This window comes from Pieris napi, chromosome 8, assembly GCF_905475465.1.
Source record: "Pieris napi chromosome 8, ilPieNapi1.2, whole genome shotgun sequence".
NCBI lineage: Eukaryota > Metazoa > Arthropoda > Insecta > Lepidoptera > Pieridae > Pieris > Pieris napi.
Window position 1 is genome coordinate 2,345,669 of NC_062241.1, and position 21,784 is coordinate 2,367,452.

Genomic DNA, 21,784 nt, shown 5'->3' on the forward strand with positions numbered 1-21,784 from the left:
CGCGTAATAAGTTATACTACTTTGGCATTATTAAAAATAGTTTTTGATTGCATGCAAATAATTAATTATTGCAATTAAATAATCAAAGACTGGAAAAGGAGTCATATAGTCAATAAAGTTCAGATTACATTTGAAAAATTAAATAAATAAATATTTATCTATTATTATTCTCTTACATTAAGTGTAACATAAATTCTATTATTATTCGAATTTTGTTTTTAAATTATGTCCAATGCTGTAGCATCTTCCGTGGGCAACTTCATTCTGTTAATTTTGTGTCACGGTGCGCGCGCATCGTAAAATTTCACTCTCATAAATTTTTCATAAATTCCGATTTACATTATCTTAGTGTTTAGGGGAGTGCTTTAGTACAACTTGAAAGGCAAGTTCTTTAGCGTAGCGTTTACTAAAGCAAGTAGCGTTTACATGTTTCAACTAAAGTACTATCCTAAAGCACTCTCCTAAACACTAAGATAATGTAAATCGGCCTTAACGCGCCTAAAGAAGTATAACTTCAAAAATTATAATCTATAGATATTTTTCGTAGATTGTTGCTATAGTTGTTCTGTGATAGTTCTATAGTCTGTAGAAATACTTCAACATTTTGTGATCTGTGACCTTCGCGTAAGGATCTGCGTGGGAACGCCTATGTCGTGTTATGTTAAACAAAAGATATCATGGCGATATTAATGCAGTATAATTGTCATATCATAAAATATATTATTATTATGCCTTTTAGCATTAATTGTGTTTGTTTAGACATATGAATACAAGAATATATTTAGAAGTTTTACAAGTATATGTGACTTGAGAAGGTACGTTCAAATCGATACTGTGCCAGCTTTTCTATGTGCAATCAATATTTATTTCAATGAAAAACATCGCGAGATGTAAAAATCATGGTACATGGACGCGAGGATGATTGATGACAATTACTTGTCCACCAAGATTGTAAACGAATCTTAGGGATATGTTGTAGGAATATGTCTGGAAATATATTATGACTTAGGGCCTATTTGGATTACAGTAGAGTTTTAGATGTAATTATGTTTTTTACTAGCAAAATAAGATAAATATCAGTGCCATATTGATTTAGTTAAACAAAAACTTACACAAATCTAATTTAAACATCTAATTTGGAAAATGGAACACTTTGATATTAAGGGATACTCCTACTATACGCGTGTGCAGTACCGGCCTTTTAAGAGGTTTCGGTCTTTAGTTGATGGTCCAAATATGACTCCCGTATTGCGTACCTACCGCAGACCCGACTTTGCTTTTCCCTAAGTCAAATGGATTTGAAGCTGGTATTGCAAAACCTATTTTTTTTTTAGGTTTCCGTGTAATCATGATTCTATTGGAGTACATGTCAATTTTGTGGAGCCAGTTGCCAAGCCAGAAATTTATGAACTGATACAACTCACAGGTCTTCAGATAAAAGCCTAATCGTTTGCTGAATACGCGTATGATTGTCAAACTCTGTATAGTCTATATAGTCTTTGAAGTATGTTCTTTTACTGGAATTGGTTGTTAGAGGATGGGAGTGTTCTTAAGTATTTATTCAAGACAGCTGCGTTATTTATGTGTCAGTAATATAAACGAGACGGTAGAGGAAGTCATTAGAAGTTGCCACAGTGGCACATTTCGAAACTATTTGATCTAACCACAGTTTATGCCACATTCAGTAACTCATATTACTAAATATATTCTTCGATGTGATTTAATGATTGCTGATTAAGAAAGCTGTAAATAAACTCTCCCATATGAAAGAGTATATATACGAGAACGGGCCATTGTCTCCTAAATAAACGTCTCTTTGTTTTTGGCACACAATCAGTCACCCACGTAGTCCTGGATTGCGTGGCTGAGGCTTCACTTCAGAACTTCTGGACAGGATCGGACGTACAAACAACCGAATGTGCGTCTGAGTGCGGATACTAAGTACACTATACATATATACCTACGAAAAAAACCAAGGTGACATTTTTAAGAAATGAAAATTCGTAAAATATTAATACCTTTTATTGTGATCTTCTGATGTCTCTAACGAGTACTACGACGATTTATATTGTTTATTTTATATTATCCTTACAAATGACTGTGTTGGATTACTGTCCGGGTGCACGCTATATTGCAAACACTTTCCCACGCAGTAGGCTTCTGCAATGAAATCACGACTTGATGCTTCTATAAAACAGTAAAGTATGTACCTAGAACTGTGTCGAAATTAATGTAACTACGGTGAATTGTGACACCTAACTACTTGTTGTTTTATTTGAAAATGGTTCATTTTGTTCTATATTTAAAAGCTAATTGTAACGATGTATTTTTTGTAGCTAATATTATAAATTAAACTGACGTCGGTCATACGAAACTTACTTAGATTGTAATAATGACAAGTTTTTTATACTTCGTTCATAAATTTAAAGTAAAGGAGGTCATTATACTTTCTTAATCGATGATTATTTGTTTTGAAAATGGCAACAATGTGTCACTTTGATTTATTAATGTTTCTTATTCGATTATTGATTTAAGATCTACAAAAAGTCTATATCCGTCCGCCATGTCCGTCCTTTTTAAACCCGTAAAACTTTTAGACTTTCAGTATTAGAACATTACGATGTTACCATTTTAAATCACCAATGATATCAACAATTACTAAAACTAGATTTTATACGTATTCAGCGTAAAATGTCTCTATTCAGACATAAATCAGAACAACTGCTACGTATACTAACAATAGGGCCGGATTTAGATGTCTCCAAGAAAAGGAGTCGGGGCCCTTTGGCCCCAAATCATTTTCCAAATAAACTAAACAATTTTTTTAGTGGAGTTTTTCAATCAATAATTTATCGTGAAACCAGATTCTTTTAGTATTTAACAAACATAAAAATATATCGAAAGAAAACGTGTTTACTAATCGGAATTTGAAACTTTTTTCTCGAAGTTTCTATTGTGGGAGCCACTCTTTTATGGAGGGCTATCCCCTAAATCCAGCCCTGACTAACAAACCAAAGAGCAATTAACCTTATAAATTGACATTTACCTGCTGACGTAATTACTATATTAAGCTGTTACGCAGCTTAGCCTTAATCTTAGTCAAGACAAAGGAAGTAACTATTTATAATAAGTAACTCATATTCATAATATATTGTAAGTGTTTAGCTTTTAAAGCTTTAAAACCTTTTGAAGCCTTAAATACATTTGATACTGCTCAGAGAGCCAAACAATGGTGTTAAAAAATTGGAATATACTGATAATTGGTCACGGGTGTTGCAACTAGTATAGTAACTAAAATTCTTTTTTTTATTTATAAAGAAGATTCACAGCTTATAACTAAATTATGTGCTAAATATAGACAACTATTTACGCCTTAAAAAAATGTTCATCTATAATCAAGTACTTTATAGTTAGATGTATTGGGTAAATCCATGGTAAAACAAAGAAAACTAAAGTAGTTGAGGAACACTTTGGGTAGTAAACTTATGATACAAGTATTTAGTAACTTATTATTAAAGTGATGTTTATTAATAAGACAAATTATAATATATTTTCAATATTTTAAAGTGCACATCAAGAGAATGTTAACAGTTACTCTAGCAGAGCGTCACATTACTGATTGAAATAGATTTTTAGTATTTAAGAAAGAAAAAAGTATATTTATAACAGCTATACACACTAAATACAATTTTGGCATTTACGAACATTTTAGAATATGATAGATTATAATATGATTTTTTAAATAAAGCCTCTTATGCGTAACCTATAAACCTTCGAACGCGGTAAAACAATGATATTTTTATTACTGGCAACAAAAAGTTATCTATAATCTAACCTTCGACTTTCCGTATCACTGAGTAATAAAAAACAATATCTAAGTGATTTAGTTTTTGTTTTATTGTTTTGTAATTTTGACAATGATAACCGATTATCTTACATTGAACAATTGTTATTCCATGGTTAATCCAATGAATAGTTTTAAAGAATTGTGAATGCAAAGCGTTATTCGCCTTTTCACTTTTTATCTATTGACGGACGAAGAATAAATTTATGACTTATTATTTATGGAAAAATAATGCTAGTAGCTGGTTTATTTAAATGTAATATTTATAATAAAACTAGCTGCCCCACGAACTTGGTTTCTCCTTTTTTTTATCTAAAAAATATAAATTTAGGGATTTGAAAGATAGACAGTAGCCGATTCTCAGCCTAATTGAATATGCATAAATAAATTCATAGGAATCGGTCGAGCCGTTTCGGAGGAGTATAGGAACGAACATTGTGACATGAGAATTTTATATATTAAAAGATTTTGAATACGCTACAGGAAATAGGTTAGCTAAGAAACGAGGATATTTTTGAGTAGTTCTATCTTCAAATTGCGTTAACGAAATACGTGTATGTGTGTTTTATCTTTTGCGACAATTTCTGCACTTCTTCATAGAAGTCTTGAATATTAAGCGCAAATAAGAATTAAATTGTAACTTTAATTAGATAAATATATCTTTTTGCTTATAAATAGAGTACAAGATTCTTTTTTAATTTCAGGTACACAGCAAAGGACTGAAGTTTGGTATCTATGAAGATTATGGCAACTTCACTTGTGCCGGATATCCGGGTGTTGTCGGCCATCTTGCTGGAGGTAAAATTGAAAGACAAATAATCTTAATGATAGTACTACAAAGTTTATTATATGTGTAATTTGCTTGTCGATGTTTCTGCAGAGTATTTTTATATAATACGTTTTACATAGTAATAATTTATTAGTCACAATTGTTATGTTTTACTGAATTTGCTTTTAAAGGATGAGATACACAAGCAATGTTGGCCTAGTGGCTTCAGCTTGATATTCCTGAAGTTGTAGGTTCAATTCTCGGCAATAATGAACTTTCTCTGTGTGTGCGCTGTTATGTTATTATATTATGTTATGATATGTTAGGAAACCGGTATGCCTTAGACCCAAAAAAAGGCAACGGTGTGTCAGGCACAGAAGGATAATCAATTAACAACAACTGATGAACAAATACAGAAATGCCACTGTTTTTTTAAGATGAAACCACATACATTTTTAGTGAGTTTGGCGTCCTTTAAATAATTGTAATAAAGTAATTGACGGTCATTTTATTGGAAAAGTTATTGCTCCACACACGCAGTTTAGCAATATCAAACGCTTTATTGAACCAATCATGAAATTTACATGTTGCCCTTTGAGACAAAAAAGTAATTGTTTATTTACATATTTCGTAAGTTTATTTGCGACTATTATAATAACATTACAAAATGCCAATCCCCTGTCATGAACCCAGTCTTACCTCATTCAATGTAATTTACATTTAATCTTCGATACTGTACTATGCATTACGAGTTTACACACGACTTCGGCAATAGTTTAAACAAATATATTTACTAGATAGACATAGTAAGCGCTTATTGTCGCCCTAAGGGTTAATCTTAATATATATAAATTACGTGTCACGTTTTTTGTCCGCTATGGACTCCTAAACTACCGAACCGATATCAAACAAATTTGCACACCGTGTGTAGTTTGATCCAACTTAAAAGATAATACCCGCGATATTATTTTATTGCACAATATATTATGTTTATTATTTGATAGTCACAATTCTAACAGATGGCGCTGTGTTGAAAGTACCAACGTTTCACATAAGCTACAATTTAATGCCATAAAAAGCATGGTGGATTGGTGTTTTCCTGCCGTTTCTCTTGAATAGTTTACTACTATGTAATATAGCAAAAATCTTAGCCACAGCAACGCTGGTCGCAGCCGGTCTGCTAGTTTTAATATAAATTGTGGACTGATTTGGTTACGATAGAAATACATCCAGTAACAAACTGACTTTAGTTCACGTATGAAGCCCGCCTTTTCTACCCTAAGTACTCCCTACAAGCCTAAACGTATCATCACGGTGTAATTTAAAAATGATCACTGAAACCCCACTAAAACGGAAAAATAATATTAATAGAAGGAATCATTTGTTCTACCTCGTGCCTCTTTACAGAATAGAGGACTTCAAAAACAATATACGCAATTTTGTTTGTCTCAAAAAACGTTGTAAAATGGTTTTTGTTTTGCTGCAAAGCTTTTCATGACCCATTTTTTTACATCAACTCAAAACAGGATTATCGAGACTTTTGTTTTGGACTTCTATGGTTTTCGGTCTTGGATACTTATATTGTAGTATAATATAGTAAAAAAATCGCCATACCATCTTTATTCTTCCTTTAGTTTGCGGAAATTAATAAATATGTATTTTTATGCTGTTGAAGATTCTCGTTTAATTAGGAAGTTGCATATTGATCAATAGATGCTAATTAGTTGATGACGATCATTTAAACTAGCAATTATATAAACGCGGTAATAATTAACCTATTAAAGGTTGCCACTAAATGTCACTCAATACTCACTCAATACACTACAATCAACAGTAGTAGTTGAAACAAAACACGATTGGAATTTTTATTCCTCGATGGCTAAACAAATTGTGATACTTATCAAAAATTAATCGGTCTTATTGCTCCGTTTTAATTAAAGTACTGCCTTGCGATTCTGTAACTCAATTTTCGAACTCGCACAGCGGTTTTCGCAGCGGCGGTCGCGCTCAAATCAGTTGTGAAGCAGTCATTTGTTTGTTTTCATCATACCGTTCTTATTGCGACTAGATGTGATTCTTATTTCTGCGGCTGCCCAAGGATTCATGTCCGATAACCACTAATGAAGAAACATCCTAAGACATAATACTATGTAATTCTATATTATATTCGATGCTTCAGCCAGTTCGATTCTCACTATTATACATAAAAAAATGTATAATAGTGGGTGAAACCGTAATTTTGAAGCCTACCCTATATTATACTTTTCCTTGCTTTGCGTGAATAGGACTATGTTCATTTTAATAGCAACTAGTTTTCATTTCCAGTTTTCGTACCACGTAAGCCCAAGTTTGCGTTACTACGAGCTAAGTCTCGTTTCTATAATCTAAATCCAATCTTATCTTTAGAGTAGATACTTAACACGACCATGACTCTCAAATGCCAAATTCCAATAACTTTTTGACATACTGGACTGATACCCAGCACTTAGACTCAACTCTGAATTGTCCCTAGATAAAGGTCATCGTTTTTTGTGAGGAAAATATTACAGAACTATTGAGATACTTAAATTGGCATTAGTTACAAAGTACGGGGCTGATTCCTGAGTTAACACCTTGACACGATTGAAAGGTGTAGTGAACGCATTAAAGTTACCAAATATGCAACGATATGTCGTATCGTATTAGCGTATTAAATTACATTTATAGTCGCGAACTAGATTTGAATTTTTTGAAGTGAAACTTTTTTAGGCGCATGAGGGTATAATTTTAAGGGGTGAGACGCAATAATAATAATATTAGCGTCACGAAGATGTGCAGAGTCTTTGTCAAAGAAAAGGGAGACAGCGATTGAGACCGATTGAGAGAGATAGTGAGAAAGGGCGAACGTAGCATGACGCAAATAGCAATGGAGCGAGAGGTGGGAGAGAGCTATAGTGAGATAGATTGAGAGAGAGAGAGTAAGGGAGATCGAGAAAAAATACACGCTATTGGTTGATGTATTCGTTTAGTAGCTACATATTAGAACTTTAGATAGCAATTCTGTCGCATAACGTCTTGTGCAGTAAACGCAGATTTTTTATTTATTTATATTTTCATTAGCTCGTATACAGGATGTAAACAGTGTGAATATAGATATACAAATACATGGAGTGATCATATACTGGCACATGATCATCTATTGGGGCTTTACCTTTTTTTTTAAAGAAAAAGGAATTTATAACAGTTCATTTTGACAGACGGTGTTGTATATTTATGGAAAGTTTCTACTGCTATTGGTAGAATTATAAAACGAAATTACAGGGAACTACTTCAAAAATAAGATTTGCGGTTAGAAATTGTTTAAGATAACCCTAATTTTGTTGTATGATATAAAATACTACAAAAATGAAAACTGGGTATAATTTGGCCTTCATTTTTTACGGCTACTTGTGTGCGGCAAGAAATGTTTGCAGTAAAATTTTATAAAATTCTTTCACGAACAACACGTAGTGCGATGGATACATTAGATTAACACATCCACAGTTTATAATGAATGAGACCCTACGATAATTACCATACAAACAAAAGCAATTATAGAAACGTCAGCCGTGTAATATTGAATTATATTACCTGTATGGTGGTTTTAACAACCCGTATAATAAAGTATTAAAAAATGCATCGGAGCGAAGAAAACTGGAAAAGGTCAATTACAGTGTAAAGTTGTTTGTAGTGTCAAACTCCTTGAAATGAATTCATCCGATTTTGGTTTGCTACTTAAACATAAAAATGAAATGAAAATGGGCAGATTCTTCAGCGTCGCTAAATGGAATTTAGTTTTGTGTTTTTCCATATTTATTCTACAAAAAAAGGGTGCGTGTACTTATGTACGCGCGTAAGAAGTTATACTTATTTGGCATTATTAAAAATAGTTTTTGATTGCAAGCAAATAATTAATTGCAATTAAATAATCAAAGACTGGAAAAGGAGCCATTATAGTCAATAAAGTTCAGTTTACATTTGAAAAATTAAATAAATAAATATTTATTATTATTCTCTTACATTAAGTGTAACATAAATTCTATTATTATTCGAATGTTGTTTTTAAATTATGTCCAATGCCGTAGCATCTTCCGTGGGCAACTTCATTCTGTTAATTTTGTGTCACGGTGCGCGCGCATCGTAAAATTTCACTCTCATCAATTTTTCATAACGCGCCTAAAGAAGTATAACTTCAAAAATTAAACTAGTACTATATTTCTAGATGCGGCAACCTTCGAGGCATGGGGCGTAGACTATGTTAAGCTGGATGGATGCTACGCTCTCCCAGCTGATATGGACCATGGATACCCGGCCTTTGGGAGGGAATTGAACGCAACTGGGAGACAGATGGTCTACTCGTGCAGTTGGCCAGTCTACCAGATATACGCCGGCCTACAGGTATATAGCTAGAATAATTGTACTTACTTTTTAATGAGTGACGTTTGCTTTTTTATGAGCAGTGTTGGCCTATTGGCTTCAGCGTGCGACTCTCATACCTGAGGTTGTAGATTCGATCTCCGACTGTGCACCAATGATCTATGTGCGCATTTAACATTTGCACAAACGGTGAAGGAAAACATCGTGTTGAAACCGTCTTAGACCCAAAAAGTCGACGGCGTTAATCAAGCACTGGAGGCTGATCACCTACTTGCCTATTAGATTTAAAAATGATCATGAAACAGATTCAGAAATCTGAGGCCAAGACCTAAAGAGGTTGTAGCGCCACTGATTTATTTTTTATTTGCTTTTTTAAACATGATATTTACACTTAAAGACGTCCACGATTTTGTTAAAGTGTGAAACGCCTAATGTTGAATAAACTTTAAACATTATTTTACTAAGTTGTAAGTGGTTAACACTTTTTCAGTACATTTTTAACTTCTATAGCTGCATTACTAAACGTGCACTAAAGATATTGTGAGGAATGAAAATGTAAAACAAAAGACGAAAGAAACGCTTATTTGTGAATGGTCAAATCAAAGATCGAAGAATATTTTCGGGCAGGCGTTAATAATGTGTTATATTTGTATCACGCATGGTATAGTAAAAAGTAAAAAGTAAAGTTTTTTGAACGTAAAAACTTTTTTTACATTTCGTCCCGTAGACCCGTTTTGAAAGATGTTGATTTTTAAATAATAAATATGAATCAAACCCCAGTAAATTTATATTATTTTGTTTGTTAAAAAAATATTTCAATAAAATTTGATTTAGGTTTTCAAGATGAATCTCATACAAACAACTTGAACTACAATGAAATACACAAACGCTTTTTTATAGCTACGACTAATAATAATTCTAAAAAATAAAAAGTTCTAATAATATATCATACAGATGATGGCATCGGGAAGCTATATAATGGAAGTGGTTCTAAACCGCTTTTTGTCATTTGCAAGGTAATCAAATAATTACCCTCCCTTTTACGTAATCCATAAGTACTTACATTGAAACCGAGTATTCTTTTAACTTCCTAGAATTGTAAAACACATTTACAACAATTGTTCCACGAAACGATTACTAGACGAAGTTTTTATTTAATCCTTTTGAATGATTTGGCTTAAATCGGATTAAAGCATTAAATTGAAGAGAATTTATTAATTATTGTGAACAATACTTTTATGAAAGAATTACGAAAGAAAATATATGATAATTAAGATTTATATACCTTCTTAGTTTTACTATATTTTTATTTATCATGGCCGTTATTTAAATATAAAGCATGATTCATTCATACGTATAGATGTCTTATACCAGTGATTCCCAAACTTTGTTGTGCTATGCCCTACCATAGCCTTTCTAAAATTATTATGCCCCCTATGTAGCATGGATAATTTTAAATATTAAATGATTTAAAAATAACGTGTGTGTACTTATGTACACGCGTCAGTAGTTATACTTCTTTGGCGTAACAAGGTTAATTTTTTTTCAAAAATTGTATTCTATGTAGAAAAAAATACACTAACAATAGAAAAAACTAAAATGTTGATTATAGCTAACTTCAGGGTGTCGGTTTTTTGTGACGGTAACGCATCGTAAAAATTTACCCTCATAATTTTTCCCTAACTCACCAAAAGAAGTATAACTTCAAAAAGTATCTAGGTATTCCTTAACAATAAAGAAAAATGATATTTTCAGCCCAATTTCTCATCGATAATCGAGCACTGCAACCTGTGGAGGAACTTCGACGATATTCAAGACTCGTGGGCGTCCGTCGAGTCTATCATAGACTATTACGGAAACCATCAGGACGTGATCGTGCCGAATGCAGGTCCCGGACATTGGAATGACCCGGACATGGTAAGTGGCCTTTTTACTACATCTCTTTGGTCCTTAGAGGCAATCCATCAACAGCTGTAGCTCAATATAATGGACTACCTAATCTTATAAAATTTTTTGATTTCTTTTGTTTGACACAAAAGTCTTTCGAAACTTATTAAATCGAACATTTATTCACGAACCAATTCGAAATAGAAAAAACATTCAAGAAAAGAGCATACCGATTTTTACAAGACCAGCAACGCAATCGCGAGCCGTTCGGCATTGATAGTGTCTATGGGCGGCGGTTTTCACTAAACATCAGGTGAGCCTCCCGCCCGTTTACTCCATGTTCCATACAGAAAAATGAACATTATTAGAAATGATGCCTTAGATGAATTGGATGCCTTTTGGAAATTATATCATTTGTCATATGGAAGTTTTCTATCTTTCATGCTCGTTTCAAGAGCTGTAATTTTTTTTTTAATTTGATATACTTGGCAGTACTCAAGACGAGATTGCTATATATTTAAATACATATCCAAATATTTATTTAAATATAGGCCTGTTGTGTATAATATGGTAGCCCCTCATGTAAAATGTGAAGTCATGTTGTACAAAAAGCACTCAAATTTACTGATCGAGATATCATCCTAACTGTATTTTTCCAGCTGATCATAGGCAATTTTGGTCTATCGTACGAGCAGAGTAAGACCCAGTTTGCGATTTGGGCTATACTCGCGGCGCCTCTACTGATGAGTGTTGACCTGAGGACCATTCGGCCGGAGTACAAGGCGATCCTGCAGAACCGAAAGATCATCGATGTAGACCAGGATCCACTGGGAATACAGGGTAGAAGGATATACAAGGTGAGTTAAGTTATGATGTTTAAAGAGCAGTGTTGGCCTAGTGGCTTCAGCGTGCGACTCTCATCCCTGAGGTCGTAGGTTCGATCCCCCGCTGTGCACCAATGGACTTTCTTTCTATGTGCGCATTTAACATTCGCTCGAATGGTGAAGGAAAACAACGTGAGCAAACCGACATGTCTTAGACCCAAAAAGTCGACGGCGTGTGTCAGGCACTGGAGGCTGATCACCTACTTGCGCATTAAATTTAAAAATGATCATGAAACAGATTCAGAAAACTGAGGCCCACACCTAAAGAGGTTGTAGCGCCACTGATTATTTATTATTATTATGATGTTTAATGTAGTGTAGTTTCGACATATTTAAACAAAATTTTTTAAATAAATTTGTATGAGGTACCTACTGAATTTATAAACTTTTTATTTTGAGAACCAAGGCGACAAGAATAATTGCGATACTTTTTACACTGTTAGATATAATCACAATTTTTTCTTCTTAAATCTTCAACATTTTTTCAAACCAATAATGTCGCGTTTTAAACACCGAGATAGAGAGAGAGATATATATACTCTAGAGCAGTGGTTCCCAACCTTTTATGTGCCATGAAAGAAAAATTTTAACAAAACAACAAACACGAAACATTAACTTAAGACGTGCTAGTTACTTGTTAAAGAAATACAATACAATTTATAATAAGTTACCATCAGTTATAAAAGGAGAACAAAGTTATGCCTTAAGTTAAGTTAAGATTTAAAATATAATATGTATATATATATTGACAAAAACAATAAACTAAAAATAAAATAGTGTTATGAAAAATAATAAATATAAATTTGCTATAATCAGACTATGCCATCAATGCCACATCTAGTAAAAAATCAAATTCGAACATCTGTGTTTTGCTTAGTTGACTGATCAAGTTTATTATGTCTTTACCCACATTTTTGTTGCTGTTTTGTTTAGTTATTTTATATATATACCTACATCTATGCGGTCTAATTTCTAATTTTTAATCTTAATTTAAAATATTGTTTTTGTCAGTAAGTGAATCATGTATGCAATTCTTATGAGAAATAAAGTTAGTCTTCAAAAACCTAAGTCAATAGTAAATAGACATATAGACATTTTAAACATGTTTAAGTTAGTATAAAATATTATATTTCAGCACCGAGGCATCGAAATTTGGTCCAGACCTATCTTACCGATCCAAGGCCAGTACTATTCATATGCCGTGGCGTTCGTCAACAGACGAACAGATGGAACACCGTCAGATGTCGCTGTCACTTTGAGGGAGCTGGGACTTAACAACCCATCAGGCTACAGAGTTGAGGTATGCAAGACTTATTTTACCAGATTTGTGATCAGAAGGGTAGCAGATCGGCATAGTTGTTAAGCTTACAAATCTTTGGTTGTGCACCAGTAGTTGCGAACTTGAAGAGTGCGCCAACGGTGAGTGGGGTCGCGAGTGCGATGCCAGCCTTCTTAGAATTGGAAACCCTTTTTTTTTTTGAAGAATTTGATTTTCAATGGAAATTCTTTAATAGGGTGATGAAAAAGAGTGCCTTAAAAATATTAAAATGTTTCCAATCCTGATAATAATGGTCCTATATGAAATCTGATTCTAAGGCTAATAAACGACATCCAAAGATTATATTACCAACATTATGTACATTATTTAACAATAAACTGCACCATATATGTTTAGATTTATTATAGCTATCGTTGTAGAACTAGAAAACATATTATTGAAGGCTTGGAGAACTGTAACCGCTAACTTATATAGTCCTTTATATAAACAGAGTATTAGAATAGTATTTGCAATACTTGAACGTTTTTAATTTCCAGGATCTTTACGAGGACGTGGATTACGGAGTGCTGTCACCTCAAACTAAGATCAAAGTGAAAGTGAACCCCTCAGGTAGAAAGTGTCGCTTTTCTTTGTATTCTAGGCTGCGGTATTAATATTTATTTATATTTATTGGAGGCTTCGTAAGTATAATCTAACACCAAACAAGTTAAGTCTGAAAGCAGTTTTTATTTTCGTACATATCTCTTATTTATTTGAGAACATAATATGACTTATCATATAAACAAATGAAACCTTAAATATAAAGAATTATTTAATTTCAATAAATTATTAATATAAGCTTATTACATTATATATCGCTTTAATACTTTGCTAGTAGAAAAGAGTTGTTAAAAATAAATATTCATTTCCGTTTTTCTATACAGGTGTGGTAATACTCCGAGCGGACGCTCAGCCATCGTATGCATACAACGCAATACCCACAAGAACGCCCTATTCACCCCTCAATGACGTATTTAGACTTTCCAAATGATTGGAAAATTCCAGTGTAAATCGCCATAAATCGTAGAAGGAGAGACTAAACCAATGTTATTAAAAAAGGAGTTTTTCAACATCGAATAATCAAAGTATTGAATGATATTTTCAAAACAAGATGTTTTTATTCCCAGTCCCAAAAAAGTGGAATCATTCACAAGAAATTAAGCTAAATGTGTAGATGTATATCTCTGAAATATTATTTCTGATAAATAAAATGCTTAAATATAAATTTCTAGACATTATATAATTCCTTAAAATGTTATTTTGGTTTATCTTTTTACGATTACAATAGAATCGACTAAATTTTTTACAACGCCATCTTTCGGCGTTGAACCCAGTTGAAATCTAAATCTACGAGTACAATATAGAAAAATCTGCAATCTTGTTGACGCAGTGCGTGAAAGATCTCAGAAGTTGGCCGACCCTAAGCCAGTAATTTGTATATTTATTTGCTTACGTTTTAGCTATATGCGATTAGAAATTGAATTTCATCTTTATAATTTTAAGGTGGTTTTTTAAATGCCTTATGAGAAATTTCGATCTTTGAATAAAAAATGTCATAACATAATAAATGTGACGTGATTCAAGATTTTAATTTAATGAATTTGTATAAGTAATATTATGTCATGCACATCACAATTTTGCTAATTGTTAATTAAGTTTTGCAATAAATATCATTAATTCGTCATTATTGGGTCGGTCGTAATGCAATTTTCAAATTCTTCGTTTTATGTCAAATCAAAAGTTATAATTCTAGGTTTCGATTGAATGTGTTGGTGTGATGTTACCAAGTGGTTCGCCTTGCCTAGTTAAAGATAATTTATGATAGTGTGATGGAAATAGATAATAATTATTGCCATTATGTTGTACTTAGAATTAAGGATGTACATTTACTTGTCTTAAATTTAAGATTTTTTTAGAAATAAAATAATAATTCTCAATTTAATTTTTTATTTGAAGTTCAAACTTACAATCATGTTCTATAATCTATAAGGTCTCGGCAGGTAAATTGGCAACGTTGCCTGGTGGGAAAGTTTTGTACCTTTCGTAGAAAAAGACGTATAAAGGACTCTTGCCAAGTTATTTGCCGAAGACTACGAATCAAAAATTACTAAAGCAATTTTTTAAAATTAATTAGAGTTTTTATCACTGTCTTCTTTAGCTGCACTAGCGTTTGGATTTAGAAATATAAACTCCTTGTTATCTTCATCCGCATCTATTTTCTCCTCTTTTGGTTTTAAAATATCTTCTTTGTGATCATTGGCCAGAGCCTTAGTAACATGTTTGTCTTCCTTACTATCCGGTTTAACAGATTTTGCAGCAACCTCTTGTCTTTTGGTATCCTTCACAAAACTTACAGGTCTAAAATTGGCTTTTCTCCTTAATGTAACATGAATATCTTCTTTCTTATGTGGTTTAACTGTGACAGATCCAACAACTAATTGCCGTTGCTTCATAACTGGTCGTCTAGTTACCTTAATCGGTGGTTCGGTCATTCTTGGAACAGGTACAAACTTACGCATCAAAGACTTTTTCCCAACGTACGTTTTATACAATGATATCAAAGGTTGAGGCTTGGTCTTTGGTGATAATTTTATGTTAATGTGCCTTGGTGGCATGAGTATTCTCTTCTCGCTTAACGTTTCTGTTGGAGGTTCATTGCGATTCTTCTTCTGTACTTCTGCTATACACATCACCAGAAGGGACGAAATTAATATCTGAAAAACAATACATAGATAAAAGATGAAACATAGATATATAGACACTTTAAAAATAGGATATCTACTACTCACCAGCAGAAGCCTCATCCTGTAAGGGCAAGAACACAATGACAAAGTATTCAATGTGAGTTTGTTTAAATACATTTTGGGTGCTCATTTGTTAATTTTAATAATAAAGCTTATGGTTTCTTGAGAATAGATTAACGGCCATGTTGGTTCCCGTTAAATTACCTGCTATGTTACTATTTCTTACATTCACAACACCTATTGTCTTTTAGATAATGCGCGAAACCCGTCTAGTCCTTTGTGATGTCACAACTGCATAAGGTTAAAAAAGTTATATTCATAATTGTTGTTACATCCGTATGGTGATATTGCAGTTTTTTTTAATATATGTGTCTTCACTAAGACATCATGGAACATTACAAAAGCCTAATTTAAGTCTAACCTAATTTATTAGAAAGGATATTTAACATAAGAAAGTGTCCATTAACAGTTAAAGGGAAGACACTCTGTTCTTGTGTTCTATTTTTTCACTCACTGTTTAGCACTTAATCCTAACGTGCACTAACACTAATTCATTAGTTCAAAATCGTTTTGTCCTTTTCAATCTTCTCACCAAGCCCGTGGTGACAAGAAGTTGAATAGCCTCGACATGATTTTGCAGAAATTATATAAAAGAAGTAGAGAAAAGTAATGTCGGAAAAATTGTATAATTAAGTATGTATAAAAGGTTATATTAAAGGTACTATAGAAATAGTATTTAGCCCAATTTTGTAGCACTACATAGTGAAAATAGATAAAGAAACCTGAATGTATATGGTGATAAGAGACACATCAGGTGTTTGACTCTTACCTATATGTCAAAAACGTATTGGCTTTGTTATACGGATAAGATGCAGAATCGTGATTTAAACACCGCCAGTTGCCCTCCTTTTTATTTAATTATATCAATTGTAATATGTTTCTGAAACGAAGTGTTAGGTTGTAGGACAGTTTTGGTATAGTAATTATAATACAGTCAAAATTTGTTATAACGACATCGAAGGAATTACTCATCTGGTCGTAAAAACCGATAGTCGTAACAGCCGATAACGTTAAGAGCCTAATACACGTACAATAGAATTCGGACGGGAACAATTTTTGTCAATATAACCGGTATGTTGTTCTAAACGATGTGGTCGTAAATGGTTTTGACTGTATAATATAACTTTGGTTCGGAGATTGTAAAGCTATGGATAATATTTTTTAGAAAATGGATAATTAGTAACTAACCATACAAGTATAAAAGCTTTAAGTAAATTTTTTCTACGTATAGGTGCGCAGTTAAGTTAACTTACGATGTAAAACCCGGAGGTCCTGCGTCCCGAGGAAACAACTTTTGTTTCAAAACGCGTAAAAGCTTTATGAAAAGAGTTATCGCCCTATCTACAATTATCGAAAATGAATTTGACAGGTATTTTGGTAACAGCATGTTCTTAATTAACGAGTTACGCGATTCATTGAAAAAGCTTGTTATTTTATAAAGTAAATTTGTTGTTACTAGTTTGTAATCGATACACATTTCTTTGAAGTACTTACTATATGGACTTACTAAAAATCTGTGTTATATGCTTTGTTAAATAAATATTTTTCTTTTTTTAGCATAGATGGCACCATATCATAGAATGTATAACAAACAAGCATATTAATAATAAGAAAAAGGTGGTCAAAAATGAAAATAATTCAGATACCATACCAACAAAAGCGAACAATTTATTTTTATTGTATTTAAAGTTGTGTCGTATTGTGTAACTCCGAAACGAAGAAGACAATATATTTCATTATTCTTTCATATTATATGTACAATACTATTAATAAACGCCTGACAATTTTATCTAGCAACAAATTTATGACCAATAAGAGTTTTAAAACAGATTTAATATCGCTACGAAACACTTCAAATTCTTATGTCGATCGAGTAGGAAAACAAGATTTCTTATTTCTTTACAAAGATAGGTAATGGATTACTTACAGTACTAACTATATTGTACCTAATTAGCTGATACACAATCAATATTAGCGAATATAAATTATCGATATATTCTATTAATATTTTAAAGTAAGCTTATAATTGTGTATTATTTTAAAGATTATTTGATGTTCCTAGAAAAATACTGTCATAAAATATATATTGGTGTTTCAAATGATCTAAAGGATCAATAAACAGTGGAGGTGAACTAGTACCACAAGTAGTAGTATTTTAACACAAAAATATTCATACAGAATGATTGTTGATATTGAGAGTCGTTCTAAGAGAGTTAATCTAATGTGTTTGCATGCCAAATATTGGCAAATGTTGCTATGTTTTCTGCAACATCGTGACTTTTAACATGAATAAAATAAATGTATGTTATTGCTATTAAGTTTATTATATAGTGAACTAAGTAGAAGTGGCTAACTAAGCACCTGGGCACATGAAAATAGTATATGATACATTTTTGTTAGTGCTTAGGCGCTGGTTTATCAAAGAAATATTCGTTTATACAGTAATAACAATTTTCGTTAATAATATTTTGAGGTGCCTTTGTTGTAGAATTTTTGGAGTCTTTTTCTGGACTTTGCGTTGCACTTTCAGGTGCGACATCTTTTTCTTTTTCTAAATCAACTTTGTCTTTATTTGGACCCTTCGTGGTAGAATCCTCTGATTTCTTGTCTGATGGCTTAGCGGTAGTATAAGTGTCGTTAGTTGTAGTAGCATCGCTTGTCGCTTTTTCTGAAGACTTGGCAGTAGTTTTAGCATCACTTGAAGATTCATCTGCTGGCTTAGCAGTTGAAGTACTATCATTCGAAGGTTTATCCGAAGACTTAGGTGTCGTTGTTGCGTCACTTGGCTTATCCGACGCCTTGGCCGGTGTGGTAGCATCATTTGAAGATTTATCTGAGGGCTTGGCAGTTGTAGTAGTATCGTTTGATGATTTATCTGAAGGATTAGCAGTTGAACTGGCATCGCTTTTTGGTTTATCCGACGGCGCAGCAGTTGTGGTGGAGTCACTTGATGGCTTATCTGAGGGATTAGTAGTAGTGGTGGCATTGTTAGATGATTTATCTAAAGGTTTCGCAGTGGTGGTTGCGTCACTTGATGGTTTGTCAGATGGGCTGGAGGTGGTTGTGGCATCATTTGATGGCTTATCCGAAGGTTTAACAGTGGATGCATCATTCGATGGTTTTTCTGATGGTTGTGAAGTGGTAGTGGCATCGCTGGATGACTTATCTGACTTGGCAGTGGTGGTTGCAGCACTTGACGGTTTGTCCGATGGTTTAGCAGTTATAGTGGTATCATTCGATGGTTTATCAGAAGACTTATCAGTTGTAGCATCACTAGGTTTAGAAGATGCCTCAGTTGTAGAGGAATTAGGGTTGTTAGTATTGTCCTTTTTACTCTTCATAAAATTTAGAATATCCTTAACTTCCTTGACTATTGCCTCAGGATCTGATTTGAGTTCTTGAAGATTGATAGGTATAAGAATAACTTCATCTGTGCTATTTACGGGCGATTTCTTTTGATCTTGGGCTGGCTCAGAAGGCTTTTCAGGTTCATTTTTGTCTTGTACTGGCAGGCCGTTTATGACACATGTGGTAATTACTATAACAAAAATAACCTGAAAACACAAATACTGTTACTTAAAATATCTAAATTTACAATTATACATATTTGCAAGATAAAGTTAATACTTAAAAACTTAAAATAAAAGAACCTTCCATACTCACTTTATTGATCTTCATGATTGCAGCGTCAAGTTGTTTTTGGGATTTTCAATTGACAAGTGAATAATTTTTTGAAAATCAATGTTTAAATATGTTTCTTAAGTGATTACAATTAAATGGAAAGCAATTTTAATGGCCTCTTAATGTTTATGTGAACATTAGCAAAGTTTTGCTAATGGTAAATGTAAGTATGAATTACGCAATATGCGCAATGCATAGTTCTTGATTGAGGCAGTGCAAATTTACTTCATCATATAATTATAATAAATCTGGCTAAAAGGTAGATTTTCTTATAGCGTAGTTATATTTAAGAAAAAGAATAGTATTCTACATACAGTATATTTATTCTATAGAAGCGATCTGGTGCATTAGTTTTCGAGTATATTTGTTACATAGACACAAAACACAAATCGTTCATCTTTGTATTATAATAATTATACTCTATTTATAATTATATATATATTCTTTTTCAGCTTATACATTCGTTTAAAAATAATAAGAAGGTATACTACAGTGTACAACAGAACAAAATACAAAAATATTATTTTCCCGAATAAGTAAAAGTTGGAAAATATTTATAAGCTTAAAATGTATAAGCTGAAATTTAAGTAAGAAATTAAATAATTTATGCTTTGAATTACCTGAAATTTGGGTTAATTTCTTTATACCTACATTTCACTTTTCTAAATACAAAAATAGTCAACAACGAACATAAAACTTTTTCTCAATAATATAGGAATATGCTTGCAAATCATTTTCGTATAATATAGTATGCCCTAAAACAGAAGTAGCAATGGGCGGGACATATAGCAGGAACAAAGATAGAAGGTGGACTTTACAGACAATTGTATGGAAAGGACAAAGGGGAAGAAGGAGAAGAGGTTGCCCCAAAAAAAGGTGGATAGAAGAAATAGAAGCGGTAGCGGAAGCGAATGTAGAAAGACAGTCATGGACAGAGTCAGTTGGAAAAAGCTTGATGACTTTACCTGTGAAGGAGTTCCGATCGACGGTACTGAAGGTAGCTAAGATATAGGAAATATACGATAGCAAAATAAATAAAATAATGTATAAAATGTAAAAATTCCAAGCTGAATATTATCTTTTTTTTAATGATTGGATATTAAACGGGCTTTATTATTATTATTATGCTTTCAAAGCCAAAAAATGTTTTCCGGGTACTAAGGACATCCGGGTTATTATTAAAGAGAAAACGGAAGCAAATACACATAAATCAATAATATAATATAGGGATTCCATAACGGTGACAAAATCTTTTAGTCTATTAGTATGACTAATGTCAGATAAAAGCATAAGTATTCGGTATGTTCTTGGATTAGGTAGTTTAAGTAAATCTATAATTTCTAGAATATATTGTTTTATGTCTATAATAAGTTTTAAATAAATAAAACTAAGAAAAAAAGTTTTCTCATATTAAATGGAAATAATGACGTTTAATACTTGTACTATAGTTGTTTACAGGTAAATGTAGTTATGAGCAACCCATCGAAAATCTGCAGGGTCACTCATTCATTAGCTTATTTCGCATTTTTCTATTAAAATGTTAAATTATGCGTGCCTGATTGTATTGCATTCAACTCGGGAAAGGAACAAAATACATAAGTTTTTCTGAGAATATGCACGATAGGTCATGGTTTGGTAATTGATTAAAAAAAATCTGCTTCTACATAATATTTCACATGAAATTCAGTTACGCGGTCATTTGGAAGGTAAAGTTAAATTAGTATCTAAGAAGCTTGATGTGCTCAGGCAAGGCGAGACGGTACTTCACTCTGGATCACCGCTTGCAACCCTATAAAGCTCAAATTCAGCCCCACATAAGCACTGTTCTCACCTTTGGGGGGCTTCCCAGTACCAGCACCTTCTTTTTGACCATAATCAACGAAAAGCGATTCGAATCGTCGACGACCCGTCTCTTTCCGACCGGCTTGATCCCTTGGCGTTGCGAAGAGATATGGGGTCTCTTCTACCGCATTTACTATGAAAAGTTTTCAGAGAAGTTGTTTGAATAAAAAATACCATCCATATAATATCATCCTCGACGCCCGTCGATCCAAACTTAAGACGAATAAATTAAGATAAAATTAATTAATTATTCATGCGTTTCTTAAGGCAGGAACCAGCTGCCCACTGAAATATTTCCGAACCAAATCGACTTAGGGTCCTTCAAGAATAGGGCTTACCAATTCTCAAAAGGCCGGCAAT

At 32.8% G+C, this 21,784-nt stretch overlaps 3 protein-coding genes across 4 annotated transcripts in view; 1 reads left to right on the plus strand and 2 right to left on the minus strand.

The window, feature by feature from the left end:
• LOC125051849 (alpha-N-acetylgalactosaminidase) overlaps nucleotides 1-15,034 on the plus strand; it is a 50,596-nt gene extending 35,562 nt beyond the window's left edge. Inside the window, exons 4-10 of one of the 2 annotated variants that reach the window (XM_047652437.1) lie at nucleotides 4,549-4,642; nucleotides 8,854-9,029; nucleotides 10,764-10,925; nucleotides 11,555-11,752; nucleotides 12,915-13,079; nucleotides 13,595-13,670; nucleotides 13,982-15,034. In XM_047652437.1, the coding sequence (XP_047508393.1) occupies nucleotides 4,549-4,642; nucleotides 8,854-9,029; nucleotides 10,764-10,925; nucleotides 11,555-11,752; nucleotides 12,915-13,079; nucleotides 13,595-13,670; nucleotides 13,982-14,088 (978 nt within the window). In that variant the 3' untranslated portion in view covers nucleotides 14,089-15,034. The remainder of the gene's footprint in view (nucleotides 1-4,548; nucleotides 4,643-8,853; nucleotides 9,030-10,763; nucleotides 10,926-11,554; nucleotides 11,753-12,914; nucleotides 13,080-13,594; nucleotides 13,671-13,981) is intronic. The other variant, XM_047652438.1, reaches the window with a different exon arrangement.
• A 51-nt stretch (nucleotides 15,035-15,085) lies between these two features.
• LOC125051850 lies at nucleotides 15,086-16,226 on the minus strand. The gene is made up of 2 exons (XM_047652439.1): nucleotides 15,887-16,226; nucleotides 15,086-15,811 (listed from the first exon to the last, which is right to left on the minus strand). The coding sequence occupies exons 1-2, from the start codon at nucleotides 15,956-15,958 to the stop codon at nucleotides 15,224-15,226; spliced, it is 660 nt and encodes a 219-aa protein (XP_047508395.1). The 5' UTR covers nucleotides 15,959-16,226; the 3' UTR covers nucleotides 15,086-15,223.
• A 1,903-nt stretch (nucleotides 16,227-18,129) lies between these two features.
• On the minus strand, nucleotides 18,130-19,702 carry LOC125051835 (cell surface glycoprotein 1-like). Its single transcript, XM_047652412.1, has 2 exons — nucleotides 19,565-19,702; nucleotides 18,130-19,455 (listed from the first exon to the last, which is right to left on the minus strand). Exons 1-2 carry the CDS (start codon nucleotides 19,577-19,579, stop codon nucleotides 18,298-18,300), a joined length of 1,173 nt encoding a protein of 390 aa, XP_047508368.1. The 5' UTR covers nucleotides 19,580-19,702; the 3' UTR covers nucleotides 18,130-18,297.
• Between the last annotated feature and the right edge of the window lie 2,082 nt (nucleotides 19,703-21,784).

Excerpts from the sequence above, each read along its gene's own strand:
- LOC125051850 (XM_047652439.1), bottom strand. The coding sequence starts at position 15,958 with ATGTATTTAAACAAACTCACATTGAATACTTTGTCATTGTGTTCTTGC. Across the intron at positions 15,812-15,886 it reads ACAGGATGAGGCTTCTGCTG|ATATTAATTTCGTCCCTTCT; the intron begins GTGAGTAGTAGA and ends ATTGTTTTTCAG.